The following is a 24,619-nucleotide window of genomic DNA, read 5'->3' as shown; positions in this document are numbered from 1 at the left end:
TTACTCAAGCCTGGGTCTCCTATAAATGCAAGTAATAATGATATCTTGATAGGAATGTTATGAGATTAAGATGGTAAAATATGCAAAAGCCTTCACTAACATTTAGCACCTCATGGATAGTGAATCTCTCTGTGGTACCTGCTGTAGTACTTCCCTAGCTTTCTGAAGAGGTGTTCCTATCATGCTAATAGTTGTCTATTCACCTGGAAGAAGTAGTTCTTTAAGTTGATGCCTTTTCCTCATTCTTAGTGAAGTAAACATTTAGAGGATTGAAGCTGACAGTGAATGCTATAGGAGATACTGAATTTGATTTCTAGAATGAAAAGAAAAAACTCAAATGAAATACTGTTGAAGGAGTTCAATTTTTTTTTTCTTTTAAAAGTATTTTTGGCCAGGCAGTGGTGGTGCACGCCTTTAATCCCAGCACTTGGGAGGCAGAGGAAGGCGAATCTCTGTGAGTTCGAAGCCAGCTTAGTCTACAGAGCTAGTTCCAGGACTGGCTCCATAGCTCCTGAGAAACCTTGTCTCAAGAAACAAACAAACAAAAGTATTTTTGGTCGGTACCTAGATATATCAGTCCTGTTCATTTTTAAATTCATGATCAGTATACTTCAAGACCTTCAACTATTTAGTTGGTATTTAAATATCATTTACTTGTAAACAAAGAGGCAGTACTGTGGATAAAAAAAAGCAAGGAGATATATACTGGATGCCTAAGAGTAGCATGGGAGACATTTGCAATAAAGAATGTTACTCCACATTTACTATTAATAATCTCTGTAATATGATTATTTGTTATTCTCTTCAGTTCATAGAAACAACTTGTATCTGTCTTTTGGTCTGTCATTTTTAAATATGTTCCTTTGATCTTTAGTTTTCATAATTCAAGCTCCTATATCAGTGTTTCTCAACCTGTGGGTCACAACCCCTTTGGCAACACTCCACCTCCAAAAATATTTACATTACAATTAACAACAGCAACAAAGTTGCAGTTATGAAGTAGCAATGAAAATAATTTTAAGTTTGGGGGGTCATCACAACAAGAGGAACTGTATTAAAGGGTCGCAACATTAGGAAGGTTAAGAACCTATATCATTTGTGCCACTCTGGAGATGCTGCTGAAGATCATGGATTAGGGAGGGTGAAGAGTTGGAATAGTCTTGCTTTTTAAATAGATAAACAAATCAAGGCTATGATGGGAACAAGAGGAAGATCTTTGCTCAAGTTAGAGATGGTGCCCTGTTTTGTCTTTCCAGTTTCTTTTACTGGGGATGAGGGAACACATTGAAATGTCTACTCTGAAAGACCACAGGCTTGTAGACATGAGATTTTTGTGTATACATTATTCTTCAATGACATGTTCTAAAACAATGATAATTTCTTCAATAAGCCCTTCAGTTGGGATATATTGACAGCTTGTTTTCTCCCCGTTTGCTTGTAGTTTGAATCAATCACACTGTATATTTGGTTCTAATTAAGTAAACTAAAGAAAAACTGGCTCAATTATATTTTTAAATGCTCAGAAAGCAACCTGAAAAGAAGAGCAAGATCAATTACTTCTTCTAAGAGACATGATTGAGTTATCTCTTTTTCTCTTTTCTTTTTGCCTGTATTTTTCAAAATTTCTCTTGTACATTTATTACTTTTATAATCCAGGAGAAAACCAATTTATTTTAAAAGAAGAATAAATGTAATTATAATAAGCATGAGGACTGGTACAACAGGGCATGGAAAATTTAGAGAACATGATTATAGGGGTAACATTTTTTCTGTGATTCTGTTTCATTACAGATATGCCAGTTTATATTTTTGCTGTGCTATTGAGGATCAGGACAATGAACTGATTACCCTGGAAATAATCCATCGTTACGTGGAATTACTTGACAAGTATTTTGGCAGTGTGAGTAGTAGTAGATTAGTTTTTATCTTGTCTCTGATAAGCTTATTATTTGGGGATTCTAACTGTGAGGAGAGGCAGGACTGACTATTTATTTATCTGGTTGGTTGGTTACAGTGATATTTCATTTGTATTTTAATAAATAAAACTTGCTTGAAGATCAGAGAGTAAAATAACCCCACTGGTCAGCCTTACAGACCAGGCAGTAGTGACACACACCTTTAATCCCAGTAGCCACACTAGTTTGCCATAGAAACCAGTTGTTAATCCCAACCCTAGAGATGAATAAAAGATGGGAAGAGACAGCTCTTAGACACAATCTCATTCTGAGATTCCTGGAGGCAGTATCACCATTTCAGACTGAGGCAGAAGTAAGAGCCAGTGGCTAGCTGCTTTGCTTTTCTGACCTTCAGGATTTTTTACCTTCTGGGTTTTTATTAATTGTGCTGCAGTTAATTAGTTGTTTTTTCCAGACAGCGTTTCACTGTGTAGTCTTGGGTATCTTAGAACTCACTCTGTAGACCAAGCTGGCCTTGAAATCATAGGAATGCACCTGCCTCTGCCTCCTGAGTTCTAGGATTAAAAGGTGTGTGCCACCACCACCCTGCACTGACTCTTATTTCTTGTCAGTGCATCTAGTCAACTTTCAGAATCTCTGGCCCCACAGATCTATTCATTTAATTATAATAGTGAGAATAAGTTTTAAAATAGTAAAATTGAGGGGCTGAATAGTTAGCTCAGTTGGTGAAATGATTACCACACACGCATGAGAACCTGAATTTAACCCTAGTATGCACACATAAAAAGCCAATACTGGCTCCTACTGCTGCTGCTTTTTAAATTTTGTGTATGGGTGTTTTGCCTACATGCCTGTCTATGCGTCACTTGCACTCTTGGTGTCCACAGAGGCCAAAAGAAAATATCAAATCCCCTTGAAGTAGAGATACAGGTGCTTGTGAGTTATAATATAGGTGCTGGGAATTGGACCTTGACCTTCTGGAAGAGGGGAGCCAGTGCATTTAACTGGTGACCCATCTCTTCAGTCCCTAACTTTGACTTTTATTTCCAGGAGGATGGAGGCAGGTCTCTGGAGCTCACAGACCAGCCAGCCTTGCCTAGTCTGTGAGGCCTAGGTCCCAGTGAGAGACCCTGTCTCTAAAAAGCAAGTAAATGACTCCCAAGAAACAACACCCATTTGGACACCTGTACACCAAACACACACACACACAGACACACACACACACACAAACACTAGTGAAATAGAAAAGTCCTATTGCTGACATTAGCATTTTGGAAGTGTGAAGTATAGCTTTCCGAATCATTAGCAGCTTAATCACATTACTCAAGAAATATGTACTTAAAGATTGGTTTCTATGAGTGGAAAATTATTAGGTTGACTACATAGGGAGTGTGCAGAGCCAGATTTAACTTGTAGGCATTGTGTTGTCAAGTACTTGAGATTTGAAAATTAAAGCTTATTTAAATCAATGGTGCTTAATTAGCAAGATTTCCATGAAAAGAATTAAGATCAATTCAATCTGATCAGATTTTATTCATTACCTAGTAGTGAATAAACATCTTTAGCTCAAGTTTTAACAGGCTTTGTTTGTTTTGTCTCATTTTGCTTTTGCTTTTCAGGTGTGTGAACTTGATATCATCTTTAATTTTGAGAAGGCCTATTTTATTTTGGATGAATTTCTTTTGGGAGGAGAAGTTCAGGAAACGTCCAAGAAAAATGTCCTTAAAGCAATTGAACAGGCTGATCTCCTGCAGGAGGTAAGCTACTTAGGCTCCTGGAAAGAAAACTAGCATGTTTTGCTTTTGCTAGGGAAATCTCAGTCATCATTCCTACAAGTTTCAGAAATTACTTCAAAGCATGCTTGGTATGTCGTGTTCATGTTCAGTTTGACTGGAATATGTGTCAGTCACATCAACTCAGTTATCTATGGATGGATGGTTCTCTGTAGAGATGGCCTGCAAGTCAGGCTGGTTTAGACGACAGAATACTTGAATTAAAATATGTAAATGAATAAATAGATAAATAAATGTATATATTAAAAGGGGGAACAATTGGCCAAAAATAATAACATTGGAGAACTCCTCATCCTTTGTTTTGAATTACTTAAAATCCCCCCACCTTTTTCATTAGTGTGGATAATTAGGAGTTGACTGTGAGATTATGGCATTTCCTTTCCAAATTGGTTCATGTTTTCATTTCATGTCCATTAAGTGCAAATGTAGCCAAGCAAATGTTAGTGTTTTCTAATTATGCTTTTTATAGAACCCTCTGGCTTTGTGTTAACAAAATTAACTTAAGATAAATTTGTACTTCTGTTTGTTCTTTTGAAATAACTAACCATGTTCTGTAAAAACTATTATATTCCTCCTATCTTAACTTCCATATCCCAGAATATAGCAACCCCTTTCTCTTCTAAATGCCTTCAACATCCTGAGCTAATCCATGTGTTTGATGCTTAGGTACCAAATTAAATTATGGGTTAGAACTAATTGTGGTTGTTACAATTTAGAAAGTTTAGCATGAAAATGGGTTAGTAAAGAAAAAAATAGGTATTTTCATTAAGGTGTGTGTGTGTATACATACATCCAATATAAATGAATATTTGTGTCCCATGGGTTCATTTACTAAAGTGTTGAAAGTAGATTTGTATTCTTAGTTTATTTTAACTTTTTATTACATACTTATTATGGTTTTAATTAGTAAAACAGACTTTAAATTAAATTTTTTTCTAGCATTTCTGAAATGACTAGCTTTAAAGGAATGACTAAGGGGAGGAGAATAATTTGACTTCTCTGTTAAAATTTCTTTACTTTTGGTCTTAGTGGTGGAGGGAACACCTAGTGAATCCTCTATCAGTCAGCTGTAGGGCCTGTGTCAAGTTGTGTTGATATCATCCAAAGTCTACAGCTATTAAACATGAGACAGTGAACTGTGTGTTTAATGGTGTTGTAGTTATCAGAAAAATGGTTGGTGAATGTAAAACTAGTATTTCAGTGACAGCCCCTCATGCTATCTGCTGTTTGGTAGTCAAATGAGCACAGATCTTTTCCTTGTGTGCACAGTTTGCCATGGTGGTTTATTAATTGATTGCAAACATGTCATTTTGGAGGTTTGTAATTTTAACATCAGGTATGCTGACTCCAAGAGTACATTCTACTGTTGTAATACTGGTTTTAAAGTTAGCATCTCTTTTTTGTTGTTTACTAATCAAAGTTAGGAGAAAAAAACAGTATCAAAAAAGATGTTTAGGTCAAACTGGGGGTGTAATGTAGCTCAGTTGGAAGAGTGTTTGCTTAGCTTGCATGAAGCCGTAAGTTCAATCCTCAGCTTACATAAACCAGATATGATAATATGTGCCTGTGATTTTAGCACTTGTGGAGACAGAAAAGTCAGGAGTTCAAGGTCTAGGGTACAAAGTAAGTTTTGAAGGAAGCCTGATCAACCTGAGGCCCTGCCAAAACATGAAAAATAAAACTAACCAAAAGATAAGTCCCAGGATTAGGAATTAGAAAATATTCATATTTGAGTCTTGTCTTAATAACATTTAATTATTATAGAGCTATAATCTCTTGTGTTAGAACTTGGTATTTCTTCTGTTTTTCACCATTTTCTGGTTAATTCTTTGTTGTTTTTAAGACATTTTTAAAGCCATTAAAACTCAAGTTTTGCTTTTAATGTGTTCCTAGAGAGTAATGCTTAGGGCACTGATATCTTCTTGTTCCTGAGTTACTTTATAAGTGCTACTTGGAAATTGCTCTATGCTTTATAATAAGACAATAATAGCATAGTGTGTATTTACCCTATGAGGGGATACAAAGCATTATTGTAGCAGTGTGTGCTATTACTTCGTAGGCCTGAGGATATTCACTATTGTCATTATCAGTAGTTTGAACCCTTTATTGAATATGTAGACTTATAGACAGTATTTTCTCAAAAGTCTCCTTGTTAAGATTTGTCAAAATATCTAGGTCTATAACTTCTAGATCTTATAATTTGAAATATAGTACTCACTTCGTCAGTGTCCTCAGGTGATTTTGTTTCTAAAATTGTTTAAGTATAGCTATTTTAGCTAAATGTATCCTAAAATTTGCAGTAAAAGTACTAGAAACCTAATTTAAATGTAATTTTTCATGTATTACAACTTTTCTATTTAGTGTCAAAATCTTTATTTAGAGTATTTTAAGCACTAAATATAATTTTAAATTAACAGTGAGCTTTATATGTTGGCTTAATAGTCTATACAAGTTATTTTGATTTTATATATTTTTATAAAATTTGTGAAATATATATTTCTATTCTTAATACTATTCAGAAAATTTATTAAAATTTTGCTTTTGCCCAATTTATATAAATATGAAATTTAAGTAGTCTTGCATTTTATGGGCAAGCAGGGCAGATGTCAGTGTTTAAAGTAGATTTTCTTCTGTTAGGCTACAATCAGTAATAAAAACAAAACAAATGTATATCTGAGTAATAACTGCAAAAAATACTAATAAGCATTGTGGTTTAATAGTATATTTTTCATATTTGATATTTGTAGACCAGTTCTGTGTTTAGACCTTTTGGTTGCATGAATTCATTATTAGCTTTTGGAGGGAAAGCCCAGAAATTGGCCCATTATCCAGTTTTTAATATTTGACTGTTGGAATTTAAAACATGTCATATCAAAATGCCACTGGTACTGAAGTTGATTTTTAAATTAAGATATGACATGCTAAGATTAATAAAGTTATATTCTTTATAATGCTTAGCATATTTCCCTCCCTACATACCTAGTTTTTGGGTGGTAAGGTGAGTTATAATGATGCAGCTGAACTTATTTTATAACCACATATATTGATAATTCCCCTGTGAAGTCAGGCACTTACCAGCTTTTCTCTGCTCCTTAATTTTGTAGAGCCAGAATGAAGAATGGGGAGGTTTGTCTGAGGATATCTTATGATAAAGAGCAGTCTAAGACTTTAGTTCCTTTGACCCCCAACTTATTTATTGGTAACTATTACCATTTTTGTGGCATGGATAAAATGGCACTATGCAGAGACTGTTGCACGTGAGATGATTTCAAGTCCTTGAAACATTAGGCGTTGGGCTTGTTATAACCCTAGAGGTAGATGCATGATGGTGTTGATCAGCGCTTTGAGATGTGTTGACCTTTTTTTCTTATACTAACAGCATCATTTTAAAATTTGTGGGGATTTTTTTCTTTTGAGCTTTGTTTGCTGTTGGTATTGTTTCTCACTAAAGTAATCCATGAAATGGAAAAGAAGTGAGGTGCCAATGCAAGCACTGTACTCATGAATTTGCTTCTACTTGAAGATGGTCCACTTTATGAACAGATTCACTGGATTTGCAGATGTTTGTCTGACTTGTCTAGAAAGCACTAGTCTATGGAGAATTACTCCTGCTAAAATTGATTTATTTTAGTGCTGAGGCCTGCATGAAATATCTTAATAGTTTTGCTATGTCTTTGTGAAAGTAATCAATCTGTGGGACTGCATAAAAATGGAAAGGTAAGATTCTTGAGAGAAGAATGATTTCTTTAAAGAAATGAGATTTTTATAATAACACTAGGCAAATAAGTATTTCTTGAAGTATTTTATAACATGAAGATTTAAGTTTTTCAAAAAATTAAACCTTGCTAATTAAGAATATTTAGGCATGTTAGTGAGATTCATAGATATTTTAATTGTTTTAAAAGCATAGATTTTTCAAATATATACAATATCATTTAACAGCAAAACACATTTTGTTATAAATATTTTTCTGATTTGCTTTAAGAAGACAAAACCCCTGTAATTATTTTCTAATTACCATTCATTCATGTTATAACTCTTAAGCCTAAACTCTTTCTTTAATTGGGTTAAAAGTTAAGGCTATAGTTATTACTACAAGAGGATTTAAATGTAGTTTGGGGTCTGCTAGAACAGATTCTGGAAAAATGAGGTTTTATTGATGCTTAAAATATACAATCTAGAAGCGGGCAGATACACAAGGCATAATAAATCTCCTCTAGCTTTACTTTTAGTGCCATACTATATGACTAGTGTCATTGGTGTCTGGTTTTCAGATTGTAATCATTTTTATTCTATATAGTTTTAGTCAGTGTTTTTCTTTGCTTGTTCTTTGGAATTTTGACACCCAACCCGCCCACTTGTTGTTTCTTTTCTAACTCACAGTGAACCAGCTCTGGCTACTCTGAGCTCTTTGTTTCTTGTTTGTTTTTACAGTGCCTGGGGATAGAATTCAGGGTAGCACTTGTGCTAGGCAAGCCCTCTATCACAGACCTGTATTCTTAGCTCCACTTTGCTTTTTCTAGTCATTAAAAGCCTAAATAATTTAAATATCAAGTTATTGTAAATTTGATCTTGAAACGATTTTTTCACTAGAACCCATAGTAGTAAATGCAGTTTTATATCAAAGGGCATACCAAGTACAAAACAAAAATTATTGAATAATATTCCCATTTCTGGCTTTGTTCTCTCAGTTTTTCTATTTTGTTTTTTTAAATGCTAATCTTAATAATTGATTTCATGATCCCAGGTTTAGGACCTGCTAAGCGCATATTCCAAATGGTCAGTTTTTTTTTCATTAAACAGTACTTGATAAAAATTTTAGGTTTGATGTTATACTGACATTATAATTTGTTTTGTTACCTCTGTGCTTAAAAATTAATCCCCATAGTAGAAAAATTAGTAAATACAGGCCAACACACTAGAATATAATCTTACCCACCAAGTAGAGCCAATTAGATAAACTCATAGATTCTCCTAGGAATGAGATGGGGCAGTCGTGCACATTCAGGGTACATTGGGCTATGCATGCCCAGACAAATTCCTGGTTGTTGAAGTGCACTGTGACTGGCATCTACTAGGCAAAGACCAAGGACACTGCTAAATATCTTATTCTGCCCAGGACACACCCACCAAAGAATGATCCAGCCCCAAAAGTCAGTTGTATTCAAGTTAAAAAACCCTGACTTAATTTAACACCTTGAACTAAAATTTCATTTTCATTTATAAACTGTTACATCTTTTTAATAGTATATGTAGTATTCAATATAAATAATGGTTGAAAAATAATCAGAAATGGAAAGGAGTAGAAAAAACTTTAAAAATGTGAAAAGAACGTAAGTTAAAGAACACATAGATGGCTATTTAAAAAACCATCCTTGTGATTCATATAAATTACCTTTGCCTGGTAACTAGCAACTGGGGAGATAATGTATGGGTGCCTTTAGAACCTGGCCCACAGAAAAGCTTATGGGATGTCACTGAATAATCTAATTTCCTCAACAACAACTAGATCTGTTCACTTCTATTAAGGTAATTGAGTTTTTATGTGGAAACAAGATTGAATCTACCCTGCAGGCAGGCAGAACACTATTGAATTTTCTGCCGATTTCCTCATCCACTTTTAGATGTGATCATTTCTTAAAGGAAGAATAAAGTGACCAGAATTTACATATACAGACTTCCTTTTGTTACAAACTTTTTGTTCTGCCTCACACTGTTAGTCTTGAACAGTTTGTTTGCAATTCTGATTCTAAGAAATCATATGTTTAGAAAACTGATTAAATTTAGGATATTTGAAGGCAAATACATCTATACTAGAATAAGCTTAAAATATTTTAGTATAAGCTAATTTTTCTGTTGTTTTATTTTAAAAGTATAACTAGATGCCAGAGAAAGTATTTTGTCCTTCATATCTTATTATTAACAGCTTTAAGAGTAGCATTTTAAGATATAATAAAAGTTATTCCACTTATTTTTAAGGCAAAAATAATAGAAATAGATGAGTAGACTGGGAGGAAAGAGCAGAGGATCTGAGTAAGTCAAGGATGAAAAAACAAAAAAGTCTTTACCAAGGGAATACAAATTAAAATACCAACTAGCCCTTTTTAATTTTTTTATTATAACAGTTGTATTCAAGTTAAGAAACCCTTAACTTAATTTAACACCTTGAACTAAAATTTCATTTTCATTTATAAACTGTTACATCTTTTAATAGTATATGTAGTATTCAGTATAAATAATGGCTGAAAATAGTCAGAAATGGAAAGGAGTAGAAAAAAACTTTAAAAATGTGAAAGGAAGAACATGTTAAAGAACACATAAATGGCTTTTAAAAACCACCCTTGTGATTCATATAAATTAAGTATAAATCCTTAATCTTGTATTGCAGTTTGAAGGAATGGTTTTGTGGTGTCTATTTTATGATAAAACGTATACTATACTTTTTGTCACATTAGTTGCATATCTAAGAATTTTATCCAATTGAGAAATGTGTGTGTGTATACACACACACACATATATGTATGTATATGCACCAAGACATAGGCTCAGCATAATATTTAGCCATTGGAATTTACCCAAATGTCCATTAGTGAAGAAAATTACAGCACAGTCATACCTGCAATTGCTAACATAACTCTAAAATAAATAAGACTAAATTTCTGTGTAATGATATGGAAAGATACTCAAGACATATGAAGTGACAAATGATCAAGGATCAGGATATTGACGCTATAAAGCTCCTCACTCCATTGTTCTACTAAAGAGAAAAATGGGCATGTGGTTAGTATTATGAATTTTTGGTAGAAGAATGCTGCTGTTGAATGAGGGTTCACATTGTGTTGTCACAGATGGTAAAAACCTGAGCAGAATTTGCTAAAATAAAGGTTCAGCAGACAGAGTAAAACACTGAGCTTTTGTCCATTTTATACACTAACCATCTGGAGCAGCCATAAAGCTCTTGCTACTCCTTAGTAACTTAATGCTAGAGAAAATCAGTAGGGGCCTGGAGAACTGGCGCAGTGCTTAAGAGCACTTGCTATTCATCCAGAGGCCCTGGGTTCAGTCCCCAATACATACATCAGTATGTAATGTATGTAACTCCAGTTTCAGGTTAATCTGACATCTCTGGCCTCTGCGAGCACTTGCACTCATGTACATACTTACATGCAGAGATTCATGCCTACATATAATTAAAATAATAGAAATAATTAGAAATAAAATTCCAAAGAAAATCAGTAGAGGTTCTTATTAATTTACAAATGTTCATAAAGCAGGACTACATCATGAGCCCTATCATCTAAAAGGTGCCTTATGAACTGTTCTCAATTCTATTTTTAAAATTTATCGTCTAAAATAGATCTTAGTGAACTTACTATATTGTGTGGACTTTGGAACTTCTAACTCAAATAGACAAAATGTTGAGCATAAGAAATTTGCATGCTTTGCCATAGAATTCAGTTAGGGTCAATAAAAAGGAGCATTGTGTTATAAAACATGAGGCAAAACTACTATTTTATAACACAAGAAGTATGAGCAGAAACTCCTTTAAACATTGCAGTAAGGTGATAAACTTGAAATTACACTTCCATATATTTGTTTTTCACTAAATAGAAACCATTTTCTCTGAAATTCTGTTGAATAATCTTCTAGGTACCAGTGAATCCAAAGCTCAGATGGTTGTTCCCCGTGGTACAGTCAGTGTCACAGTTAGCCGTTCAATCCTGAATAACTAACACCATTAAGCTGACTTAAGCATCTCTCAGTTCAGCAGTAGTTAAGCCGATGCAATTGCTAGTTTAAGAGTCTTTAAACTTTCTTGTTAGTTTTATGGATGATCCATGTCATAAGCTTAGCGTGGTGAATAACTAGGAAATTTCATGGTAGTAAGGTTTGTCTTTTTTTTTTTTTTAAGACAGGTGGTTTTGAAAACAGATCGAAATTGATTCTTGTCTGCTATGTTTGACATCTTATCATGCCACACTACATCTAGGCTTTCTTATAGTTTGAGAATGAAATTATTCTCAGTGCAGAGGAAGTTGAAAAAGCATATGTATTGGGAAGGAGCTCATGCAAAGAGTGACAGCCATTAGGAACAAAGGGAAAGTATGCTATTTTGAAAGGGGGATAGGGACAGAGGCTGAGCCCTGGTTTTAGAAAGAAAACGTTCCCTTTGTTATAAGGCACTCATGGAGTAAAGCTGGAGATTGAGTTTCCTCAGGAGCTAAATGAGCAAAATTGAGAAAGTTCTTATTTTCTTGGACTTGAAAACTATCATCTAGAGGAGAACTATTGAGGACTGGGAAGAAGAGGAGATAGTAAGCAAAGTATGGGACTTGGCAACAGATTCAATAAAGAAAAATTAGTACTGAACAAAGGGATTGCACAAAAGTGATGGCCCATTTCAGGTTGAAAATAATGCATTTCTAATCCTTAATCAGAAAAGTTGATCTTGGCAAAGAATCTGCAGTAAGGAAAATTGGTGGTTTATGCTTATATAATGCAACTAGATTACATTTTACTCAGTACTATTCTAGCCTTTATTCCTACTTAATTTAAATCACCGAAATTTTAGTATATTCATAAATTCAGTTTGATATATGTTTCCAAAGGAAGAGTAAAATAGTAGACCAAGCTGTGTGGGTCTCTTGTATGCTGTGATAAGCTCTTACCATTACCTCCCTAGTTCTACATTTTTTTTTTTACTCAAAAAATGTACTGGTAGTTTGAAGGTTCAGAATACTTAAGTTCATGTTGAATTTACTGTATATCTTTTGCATATGAAAAGAAAAAAATATTGATTGCAGACATAATTAAATCTTTTACTTAAAAACCCAACTTTAAATGTTAAGTAGTCATTAAGGCTATAGCAGTCATTATCTATAGCAGAACTTCAGATGTTAAGTCTGAACTGGACCTTTCCTAGTATCCTAAAGTGCCTAAAAGATTTACTATATATACCTTCACTTGTTTTTACACATTTAAAGGCCATTTTTTGCTGCTTTTCCAATGAAGAGGGGTTTCTTCCTATTAAGAATATTATTGACAATTGATGGGTACTAATTTCTTGTTTAACTACAGTAATATGAACCTTTGGCTTTAAAGACAAGTTTGACTTATTATCAACCATTTTGCTTTCCAAAGGGTAATTTAAAAAAACAACCAAAAAGCTGTTACTTAAAAAGTGATGGCAATGCCTGAGGTGGCCATATTTCAAAATTGCTTATATAGAACTTTTGTTCTTGTAAGTTTTCTCTAGGAAGGAATGACTGTATTTTATTATAGTTTTTATTTTATTAAACTATTTTATTAAATTTTATTTTATTATTTATTATATTCAGCCCTGTTGGAAAACCACATTTCTCCTTCAATGTGCATAAAACTTTTCATTGGTTGGTTTTCATATGATATGATATTAAAGTTGAGAAATCAGAAAGTTTGAAAAACTGTAACATAAAGGCAAACTGGTATTGAAGTATAAGGTTATTTGAGACTTAAACTTTTCTTATTCTCTCTCCAGAACACAGAGACTATGTATCACAGCAAGAGTTTCATTGGGTTTAAGAAAGCGTACTAGAATACGAGCTGGAGTAGACATGCATCAAAATGTAGTAGGCTGTATGAATTCAGTTTTAATTATAATTTTGTCAAGTTTATTATTTGTATTTTGGCATTATTTGGAAAGTTAATTGCATTTAAATCCCAACGGATAGCCCCTATTATTTCATTAAATTGATGCTTTGTAGGAAAATTTTCCCTATAATAACCCATAATTGGGATTACTGATTTACTGCTGAGAGTCACTGACAAAGTGTTTTTAAATACAGTAAATCATTAATGCTGTTAGTACAGAATTAGACTTTCCCTGTGAGAATGAAAGCTTCTATAAGGAACTGAAGCACTGGGCATTTGTTACTAATATTACGTTTCTTGCTTGTTTTATCATTACACTATTCTAAATGGTAAAGGGGAAGCTTTTATAGTTTCAATTTTAAAATCAATCTGGATGCTAGAAAGTTCACTTAAGACCCTAGCTTGGGTTATTTGTCACTTTTTGGTGTGAGAACACCCAATATTTTGTTAGATATATTTGGAGGCACAGACATTTAACAAATTTGGGAAATTCCTTAGAATAATTTTGAGGACTTAAAAATTAATCTTTAGCCTCAAAGTCACATTTTGTTTTAGCTAAGTCAACAATTAAAAGCTTTCCTAGATACTTAGCAATGCCATATAGTGACTAGTTTTAACTTGCTCTTGGGGGAGCTTTTCTCTGGGATCTCTCCTTATTGTAATAGGACCCTAATGAATGTAACACACTGGTGAAAAGGGAGTATTCTAACTGAACTTGCCACTAACTAGCACTGACTTAAACTGGCAATCTTTTCAGATTAGTAGTAAATACAGTGCTTTAGGATTCTGTAGAATGTAGGTCATTTTGTTTACTGTTACATAGTGTGGACTTGAAAAAAGGTAAATCTGAACTGGGCATTTTTTAAGAACATAAATGTTCAGCCAAAAACCAAAGAACAAAAGCAAACTTGATGCTTTAGATAACTTTACTGTGAACTAAACAATCTCAAAATATGATTGTGTCTCCATCAGCTTGTATACTGTGTATAAGAATATATGCATTTCTTTTGTAGCCACGCCATGAATATTTTAATGTCCCTGTGTACTAAATGACTGCTCATCGACTATGCAGAATTTCAGAGGAAATAGAGAACTGATATACTTATGAAAGAAAATGTCCTCAGCTTGGTGACTAATTCTCCTGTAAAAAGATAAAAAAAAATCTTAGAGCTAGTACCTTTGTGACTGTATTTTTTTTGTGCACATTCCTAATTCCATTTTCATTCTGTATATGATATTGATATGTAGTTTATTTCTGTCTACCACTGTTTCTTCTTGACAAAATATGACTGTGAATATTTTAATATCCTAAACACATACAAGTTTTCATTAGGAAACCATCTGTAATTAATCTTACGAGAGTATAACAGAAAGGCTGGGCAATCACAAATTTACCAAAGAAAATACAGTTAAGAACTCAGGCAAAATTAGCAGTATCACAGTATTTAGTCCACTGTTGAAGAAAACCAAGCTTTATTTAACACTAAGATTATCTTACAGTTTGTATGAGCTAATATGTTTAACTATCATAGAAAAGTGTATGTTGAAGCAATAAAAGAAAGAAAAGATCAGTTACAATTATATAAGGCGTAAGGTTAAAACATTGAATTTTCAAGAAATTTTGTAGTGTCAATATATGTTGAACCACATTTATGCAGTGTCAAACAGGCCCTTTAAGAACTACCGGAAAGCTATGTCAAAAGTCTCCTGAAATGTCTGTTGCTCAGTAACAACTCTTTTAAAGCAGTAATACTGAGCCTACTTATATGATACAAAAATTCTTATATTCATTTTCAATATCCAAATATTTTTATTTTATTAGTTAATGGCTTCCTAATTAATATATTAAGCCTTCTAAACACTCAGTGCTGTGTTAACTATGGTTGTATATTTTTGAAATACTAAAAAATTTTAATAACACTTAGCATATTTTATTATAAAAACTACCAGATAACTCACTGTTCAGAGTTTAAAGCCTAAGTAAATTATCATTAAGCAATAACTTCAGAGGCATGGTAGTGTATACCTGTCATCTTAGTAACATTTGGGAGATTGAGGCAAGAGGAAGATGAATTACTATGCTACCTAGAGGGTCCTTGTCTCAAAAGACAAAAATTAAATATGCCAAAAAACTACCCAAACCAGTTTCCCACTAAAAGATCTGTGAAAACATTATAAGAAATGTAGTTATTAGGCAGCTGTATAGATGAACTATCTCCATTACCATCTGAAGCATCACAAAACATTGGTCTTTCATTTCCATTTTTTCCCATCCTCCCACCCTACATGTTGTTCATCTGATTTTAATGTTGCATAAATATGCATTGTCTCATGCCTGTTTGTTTTGGATGCTGTGTGCTGAGCTGTAACAAAATGTTGCGCTTTTGGGGGTGGGGTATCTGTATACAGCTGCTTGCTTCAAATTAGCAGATTCTGAAATAGCTTTACCTGCATGTCTAAAATAAAGTATTGCATGTACTTTGTCTGATGTGAATGACTTTTTTCTACTCCATCCTTTTTGATAAAATAACATTTTATATTTTCATTTTTCCAGGTAATTTTAAAATTGTGATTTTTTTAAAAAAATAACATAGAATTCACTATTTTAACCATTTCTGAGCCTACAATAGTGATAAGTATATTCATATTGTACAAACAGATCTCCAGAACTTTTTCATCTTGCAGAACTGAAATTACATAACTCGTCAGCCAACCACTTCCCATTTCTCTCTCACTGAAGGAAGGCCCTGGTAACAACCATTCTATTTTAATCATTTCCCTAAATAATTTTGAACTACAATTTCAGTGGGAACTTGTAAAAATTACATTTGGTATTATTAACAGTTAAACAAACATTCAGCTTATCCAGTCTTAAAGGAATAAAATAAAAAGGGTAAATTAGGTCTTTTACAAAGGACATATATTTTAAATAATGCATATTAGAAAGCAACATTATTCTCTTCAGACAATAGGCAGTGAGCACCCTAGACAAATCTGATTATCCAGGGAATAGTTATGGGCCATTTTTATCTAGATGGGCTGAGACTATAAACTGTATAGAATTCAGTGTAGGAATCCTTTAACATATTATAAGATTGCATGAAGTTTTACAATGACTTAATTTTAAATTCACATGTACTTTGTCTCATGTGAATGACTTTTTTCTTCTCCATCCTTTTTGATAAAATAACATTTTCTATTTTCAAATTGTGGTTTAAAAAAATAACAGAATTCACCATTTTAACCATTTCTGAGCCTACAGTATGGAATAGTTTAGTGATTCAGATGTCACTCTCCATGTATTTGTTAAAGAAAGCCAAGCATTTTTAAGCCTAAGAGATTGGCATCACTATTGTTCCACTGCCTTAAGAAACTATCATGAAAACTGACGAGGCAGAATCCCATAGAGCACTCACTTGTCAACTTCACACCCACTGTGTCCATTTCATCGCTAATGCTTCAGTGTGTATTCCTAGCAGATCAGTACCACACCAAACAAAATGGAAAGTCCTTCATTTTGTTTTGGGCCTGCCTCAGCTTTTCCTAATTATCAGAGGGGAATAAATGCCTTCTTATAATTTGTCAAATTAGATCCAAAGAAATTTTATATTGGATGGTTCATAGGCTTTTTGTCACAACTTTTAGCAAGCCTGTTGTTTTTGTTTTTGTACTCCTTGCCATCAAAAACAGAAATGGACTTTTTGATGCCATACAGTTCCCCCACATTCCTATTTAGGTGATTACATTCTTGTGGCAATGTTTACCTTTTTCTTTTCTCCTCCATCTTAGATCTGTAACTTGATCAGATTGAAGTTCAGTTGGGGGCAGGAGCAAGTGTACTTAATAGATCATACTACCTTTTGGAAAAATGTCCTTTCACTAAAGCTGATTTTCACCCATTTCTCATTACTAGACAAGCATACTAACAGGCATTCTATGAACTTTTTTGGCTATAGTATTTAGTACTAAATGCTAAATCCCTTCATTTAGATTTCAGTTGTCTATCAGCTAATATACTTAGAAGCACTTTCTTTAACTCAGGCATTGAGCCTTAAACTCAATCTCAACACATGAAGGTAAGTACTCTTTTTGTTTTCCAAATATGGAGACAACAGATTTTAAGTCATTTAAGATTACTATGTAGTGCATTTCCTGCAATTCAACCTAACATTCTAAGAATTCTGATGTAATATCCTTTCCTTGTTTTGTGCTGTCTCATGATTAGGATGCAAAAGTAAGTTTATTATTGGATAACAAAATCTTACATTGTTTTCATCTATTAAAGGAACAATGTTGATTTTTAATTATAAAATTGCTAGTAATAGCTAATCACTGACCTATGTGGTCCCTTTTTTATTTTTGTAGTGTACAAAATTGGCCAGTTTGGAAATTTTTAACATACTTTTTTTAGATTTGAGTGATTTGGCTTTGACACTTAAAAACAAGTATTCATTCTTACACTAAGATGAAAAAGCTTTTTGTTTCATAGTGTTTCTTCTGTATGTCACCTCCACCAGTACCAGTGCTTGCCCAAGGGAAGACTAGAAAGGTGGCTGTTTCTAAACCATTTGCCGTAAACAGTTAAGAAAACCTAGACATTTCTCTAGATAATGTGTGACAAGGCAAAACTTATCAAAGTGCTAGATGACTCACTAGACATTGTAAAGAGGGGCTTTTATTTGGGAGACATTTTGAATTTCAATATTTTAGATAATATTTTCTGTATATAATTTCATACATTACTAGTCAGTTTACAATGGGCTTGATTGCTTTTTGTTATTGCAATGATGCCTAGCTCACTGGTCAGAAATTAGGTATTTAGTAAATGCTGAAAACATTCTTCAATGTTTTAGGCATAAATCTTTGAAAACCACTGGCTGTCACTTAGTAGATTGCTCCTGTGATCCTGAATTGCCTTCTTCATTCTCTAAAATGAGCATGCCCTTCATGTGAGCTTTTCATTTCTTAAAACTCTCCCTGTATCTGCTTACCAGAGTCTCACATTTTTCCTCCACAGGAAGCTGAAACCCCACGTAGTGTTCTTGAAGAAATTGGACTGACATAATTGTCCTCCCTTGCTGATGACTTCTTGTGGCATTTCACATACTGTAGATGGTCACTGCCTCTCATGTCCATGTTAGCTAATGGTGTAAGATGATGTCTTGTCAGTATTACTGTTTTGCTAAGCTGCTTCATTCAGGCCTACCCAATTTTTTTTAAAGGGAACTTTGGTTAATCAAATGATAAATTAAGGGACATAAATACAAATTAGAAAGATGTAGAAAAAGTAACACTTTTGGACATTTTAAAGTTTTAAAAGTCAGTCTCATAATTATGTGCATATATAAAAATGATATGTCTATATTCATGGATATCCAACAATCTGGCAAAATACATTTACTACTATACTTGAAAAAGGAAACTTAAATTCTGTGAAACCTGGTTTGACGAAACCAAAGACTTGAGTAGTATTTCAGTATATGTAAGAAGAAAGGAAATCTACACAGCACGCATCAAATGAAAGTTTATTGAAAATTTAAGCAGCCAAATTTGTACCAAAAAAAACCTTATTTGGATTCAACACACATTAAAACAAAGGGAATCGATGCTTTTAGAGGACTAACTTAGAATGATGCTATTTTACACTAAAATGAAGTATTCTGAATAAGTGGGACAAGGAACAAAGATTTTCCTAATCTTGAGCACATAATTTTTAAGGCCAAGGAACATTCAACTCCTGAGGTGAAGTTTTAGTAATCACAATCATGTAGCTACTAAATTATGTTCAATGCCCCAAACTAAGTAGGATGGTTAATTATCAGGTATTCTTCATAACAGTATGTTTCTCTCCTCACAAAGTGTTACATAAAGTCATGATCTAAAGCATGAATGTTCCTTCTGGAGTGCTTGTTAAAGCTATTTTTTTGCTTCCCCATTGCTTCCTTTCAATTAGAAGTGCTACAAACTTGGCAGCAGCTCCCTTTCCTTTCATGTCCCTACCTAGTCCTCGGAAGTCCTACAGAAATTAAGATACCTTTCATAGAGCAAAGTGAGAGTTGAGTGAAGTAAAATGGCGTTAGTTGGCCCTATATTTTTTCAAGCTATATAAATGCTCGGCATCACTTTTATACATACTGACACACACCTGAACACATCTCCCTGATTTCTACTTTGCCCTGTATATGCTAGGCTGGAGTAAGCTTTGCTGTGATTGTGAACAACTTTCAAGCCACTTGAACAATGTCTTATCACATCACCAATTAATAGTAATAAATGTTCTACAAACACTGTGGTGGTTCTTTTATCTCTTTCCAAAAGTTTTGTCAAACTAGGGAGAGCTGTTGAAAGAAGGGTTCTGCTTTTTCGATACAGTGCTGACAATCCCTCTCATCTGACACCCCACTCCCTGCACTGGAATGTGATAGTGCTTGCAGACACACACAAAAATGGCAAGAGTCAAGGAATTTCCATGTACATCAAACTCATTAAAAAAAAAATCACACGAATTCTATGCTATCAAGAACTTACAACACATTTATTTTCAATTAATAAATGCCACTTTTAAAACCTTGATGCAATTGCCTTCTATACGCTTTCTGATTTAGCAACTCAGATTACTCCAGATAATCAAATGATATCCAAATGATGAATCCTCACCTCCTACATATGAGGAAGTGCTAGCACATAGAACAGACTAATTTACTGACTGTGCTGCCTAATGTAAGCAACAAGTCAAAACTTCCAGTTACAATAGTAATATGGTTATGGGGCCTTCTGCTACTGCAAACAGAAATTGGTGCATTCTAAGCCTGAGGTATTTAAGAACAAGGAAAGGATTCTCAGCAAATGAACTTGAAATAGTCATCTGTAGATTTAAAGGGCTTTTGTGAGTGCAGCTGTTCACTGAAAAGCCTGTGGGCTTCTGTCAGTAATGTGGAGTTGAGTCGTAAGTAGTTTATCACAGACACACACAGGCATCCAATCATTATAGTAAATGTAAGCTTAAAGTCACTATCATGGTAATGATCTAGTCAGAGGTTTTCTGAATTTCCCCTGCAGCCTGTACTGGCCAATTAACATTTGAGGGGAAAGTAATCACTTGTTCAGTTGTCTTCATTTTCCATCATGATCTAAGAATATTTAGCTTTACGACCAGGGATGTACCTCAGTGGTAGAGCCCTTGCCTACCATGTTGGAAGCCTCAACATCACACATACAAAACAATCTTTACATAATCTTGGCTGAAGTTTGAACGGTATTTTTAAAATACCAAATTTACTTAAAACTATTCAGCATTAATGAACCTAGTGAATCTAGAAATCCATCATTTTTAGTGTGAAGCAGGCATTTAGAATCAAAACAAGTTGCATTTTGTTAAACATTTTTAATATTTTGTGCCTTTTTTTCTTTCCTAAAATGAGGCTGAGTCTCACTGTGGCCCTTATCACTCAGCCCCCCAATTGCAGGGATTACTGGCATAAGCCACTGCATGCAACCTGTATGCATCTTTCATGAATTTTCAAATGTCAGATTGCTAAATACCACGTGACTGAATCTCAAGGTCCAGAGCATGACAGTAAAAGCCTGAGAGGAGAGCATCTTGGGAAAGCTAGGGATAATATACATGATCCTACATTCATTTCTCTTCGCTGATCACTCTTCTGTGATTATTATACGAGGACTATTTTAACAGTGCACGGAGTCAGTAGTGACTCTAATTTTCTGGGAAATGACAAAATGCCTCTATATAAAGAACTTTCACAACACACTATTCAAAAAAGATATATACCACAACAGCCCCCAGGTGAAGGGCAAACAAATCTAAGAGGGTCATCTTTAAAAATCCAACAATAGGGATATTGTCAAATAAATGTAGATGTATTCTCTATGTGGTAAATAAAAATAAGAATTATGGGACTACAGAATCAGGATTGATGAAATGAGACAATTAAGTGAAAAACATTAAAGCCATATGTGACCTTTGAGTTAAAATATAGTGTGTTGGGCTGGAGAGATAGTTCAATGATACTCTTCCAGAGGACCTGAGTTCGATTCCCAGCACCCAAATGGCAGCTCACAACCATCTATAACTCCAGTCTAAGGGATCTGACACCATCTTCTGGCCTCCGTGGGCACTAGGCACACAAGTAGTGCACACGAATACATGTAAGCAAAATGCCCATTTGCATAAACCAAAAATAAAGGGTATGGACACTTAAGAATAACAAGGTGGGCTAGCAAGATGGCTCAAAGGGGAAAGATATTTGGTGAGAAAGCCTCATGACCTCAGTTCAATCCCTGGATCTCACTGTGTAACTGACCCCTGAAAATTGTCCTCTGACCTCCATACTTGTGATACATTTACACACAGAGAGAGAAAAATACAGAAAACGAAAAAACACTAAAGCATTACTCCAGTGTTAAAGGATGCTCTCAAAGTTAGGATTACAAGTAATTTCATGTTATTATAAATACAATTTATCAAAAAGTATGATTTACATGATAGTATTTAGCTAGCCTTGTCAAACTATACAGGTGAGTAGCTGCCATAAAAAGACAGATTGATATTTAAAAACAACCAAGTTTATTTAGATTTGGGACTCTGCATGGTTTTGTCTCTACTACCTGACTTCCTCCTACCATGACTCCTGGACCTTGATGAGCTCCGGCTCCTACTTCGGCTCCGACTCCTACTTCGACTCCGGCTCCTGCGGCTCCTGCGGCTCTGGCTCCAGGGACCTGGACTGTGATCCCTCCTTCTTCCTCTGCTCAGTGAACGGCGCCTCTCACGACTTTTTGTCCCATGTCGGTGAGACTTCTTCCCCCTGTGAGTACTACTGCTCTTCCTGTCAGACTCACCATTTCTCTTGTAGGAGAGGTCTGGACTCAGGCTCCTTCGTCTTCTTGACCTGCTGTAGTATTCATCATAGTGGCTGGTCCTTTCCCTCCTCTCTAAATTCTTACCGAAGGAGGAGCTAGTCCAATCTGAAGACAGGTAGATGTCTCTATTAGCGTCCCTAAATTCATTGTTGGGGTTTCTGAACACGTGAAGAAAGTTGCAGTGTTTTCCTCTTGGACACTGCTGTACTTCAAATAAGCCTGTGAGGGCAAATGAAGAGGCAGTCATTATCACTATGCATTGCTGTAAGTCATTCTTCTCCTGAAACCAGAAGATGAGTTTCTGAAGTCTGGGTATGTCTGCACTGTTTCTTACACTGTAGATAAACTCATGTCCTCATTTGTTGCCTATGATTGCAAGAACACTCAAATGCTAAAAGATACCCTCAAAAAGGTCACCAACTAGTTTTAATTAACCAGAACATCTGTGTCTTGTGGTGTCAACAGAGTGTGCAACTGAACAAATGGTGACATCATTCACTGATTCAAGAACTGGACTTTGGAATCCATATATTAGCATTTTTTCTGAAAGCCTATGTTGGTCAGGAAAAAGTCCAACATAGGTGGGGGATCCTGCAGTGTTCTTTACATAAGAACATAATACCCAGGTATGATGGCACACTAATGTCCACAGCCTGCAATACATGAGGTCCTGTCTCCAAACACACAGATACAAAGAAAGAGAGAAAAAAAAGGGGCCTTTGTGGCTGAAGGTAAATAAAATAAAACAAGCTAGCATTTGTAGACGGCCTCTGTGATCAGGTACTGGTATATATAGAATCATCAAGACTTTCTAGAGCTGACTAATAAAAAGATGTAACGTGATTAAAAATGGGCATCTATCTAGGGATCTCTCCAAAGAAGATATTTCTGAAGTTTAATAATAATAATAATAATAATAAGTAATAATAATAATTGTTATAAATGAAATGAGACTCCTAGTTTGGAGGTTTCAAAGTTATACTCAAGCACATCGCTAGACACACACTACACCTTGAGGAACTAACAAAACTAAATGCCTGAAAAAATACACTGCCATCTTGTTTATTTGCCCAACCCTTAAACTTAGGGTGTAATGGTGGTTCTTGTTTTTAAATCCCATACACACATACACACACATTTTCCCAAGACAGGGTTTCTCTGTGTAGCACTGGCTGTCCTGGAACTCACTCTGCAGACCAGGCTGGCCTCAAACTCACGGAGATCTACCTGCCTCTGTCTCCCAGGTGCTGGGATTAAAGATGTACACCACCACCGTCCAGCTCTATTTATTTTTAAAATTTTAACATTTTATATATATGTGTGTGTGTGTGTGTGTTTTGCCTGCACTTATATATGTGAGCCATATACGTGCCTGCTACCCATGGACGTCAGAAGTAGTCAGAATCCTTAGAACAGGAGTTACAGTCAGCAATGAGCCAACATGTAGGTGCTGGGAACTGAACCTGGATCCTCTGTAAGAACAAGTGATCTTAACTACTGAGCCATCTCTGTAACCCCTGCTTTTTGATAGCTGTTAAATTAACCAATTATTTATTTTAAAAAGAAAAGGGTCTCACTATATATAGCCCATGCTGGCCTTGAACTCACAATCCTTCATCTTGGCTTACCCCAATTTTGGAATCGAAAACGACATCATCCATGCCCATCATAATTTTTTTTTAAATGACAGCATTTATTAAGGGCTGCTAAATAATTACTTGCTTGCTAAAAAGCACCTGAGAAGGAAGAGTGGTGGAACACACGGAGCAGGCAGAAGCACACCCCCGAGTTAAGAGCGCTCTGTGTCTCTTCACCTGGGGAACTTCCACACTTCTTTGGCTAAGCATGCTTTTAGAAGGCAGAGCGTGGTGAAACCTTCAAAGCGGCTGGTTACTCTCAGCAGTGCTGAATCATTTCCTGGTTTGGCTGCTGAGCTCAGATGAGTCAGTGGAGCTGAGAGCACCCAATGTACAACTTATCTGATCCACACCTACTAACAGTCTCAAACGCACAAGAGCATGACTTCAAGTAACGTGGGAAGTGTTAGCCACGGGCAATGTTTGTGGTGTTGATGGTGGAAGATTCCTTATGGACCAAGATTGAAACTTAGCCAGCTCAAGTGAGGAGAACCAATGAATAGAAAATGCCCTGGAAACTGCAATGCAGATAACGTGGGGATCTTTAGACATTGCACTGTCACACACAGAACCCACGACTGAGGGTCTGAAGACTGAGATTCAAGCCGCAATTCTGTCACCAATATATTGTGACCTCAGTCATTCCAACCATAGAGTGACCCACAGGCCCGTACAGATCTAAACTATGGTGTCCTTTATATAACCACTCTGCTCATCTGTAGTATGAGACAAAAAGTGTACTTCATCCCTTTAAAATATTGTT

General features: G+C 34.9%; 2 protein-coding genes across 6 annotated transcripts in view; one reads left to right on the top strand and one right to left on the bottom strand.

Annotated features, from left to right (window-relative positions):
* Nucleotides 1–19,627, top strand: part of Ap1s2 (adaptor related protein complex 1 subunit sigma 2) — a 25,257-nt gene extending 5,630 nt beyond the window's left edge. Inside the window, exons 3-6 of one of the 4 annotated variants that reach the window (XR_007233328.3) lie at nt 1,792–1,900; nt 3,536–3,673; nt 6,814–6,908; nt 18,357–19,627. Coding sequence is in view for 3 of the 4 variants with exons in the window: in XM_087902833.1 (XP_087758959.1) it covers nt 1,792–1,900; nt 3,536–3,673; nt 13,227–13,283 (304 nt within the window). In the remaining variant the exon portion in view is untranslated. Of the gene's footprint in view, nt 1–1,791; nt 1,901–3,535; nt 3,674–6,813; nt 6,909–13,226; nt 13,325–14,352; nt 15,818–18,356 lie in introns of those variants that run through there. The other 3 variants (XM_087902833.1, XM_048440637.3, XM_048440638.3) reach the window with 3 other exon arrangements.
* The window catches only part of Zrsr2 (zinc finger CCCH-type, RNA binding motif and serine/arginine rich 2), a 26,980-nt gene continuing 21,211 nt past the window's right edge, over nt 18,851–24,619 (bottom strand). For both annotated transcript variants that reach the window (XM_085684548.2, XM_048440633.3), the window contains one exon: nt 18,851–22,438. In XM_085684548.2, the coding sequence (XP_085540674.1) occupies nt 21,924–22,438 (515 nt within the window). In that variant the 3' untranslated portion in view covers nt 18,851–21,923. The remainder of the gene's footprint in view (nt 22,439–24,619) is intronic.

Source organism: Myodes glareolus, chromosome X, assembly GCF_982192425.1.
Source record: "Myodes glareolus chromosome X, mMyoGla1.1, whole genome shotgun sequence".
NCBI lineage: Eukaryota > Metazoa > Chordata > Mammalia > Rodentia > Cricetidae > Myodes > Myodes glareolus.
This window is presented reverse-complemented; position numbering and strand designations above follow the sequence as displayed.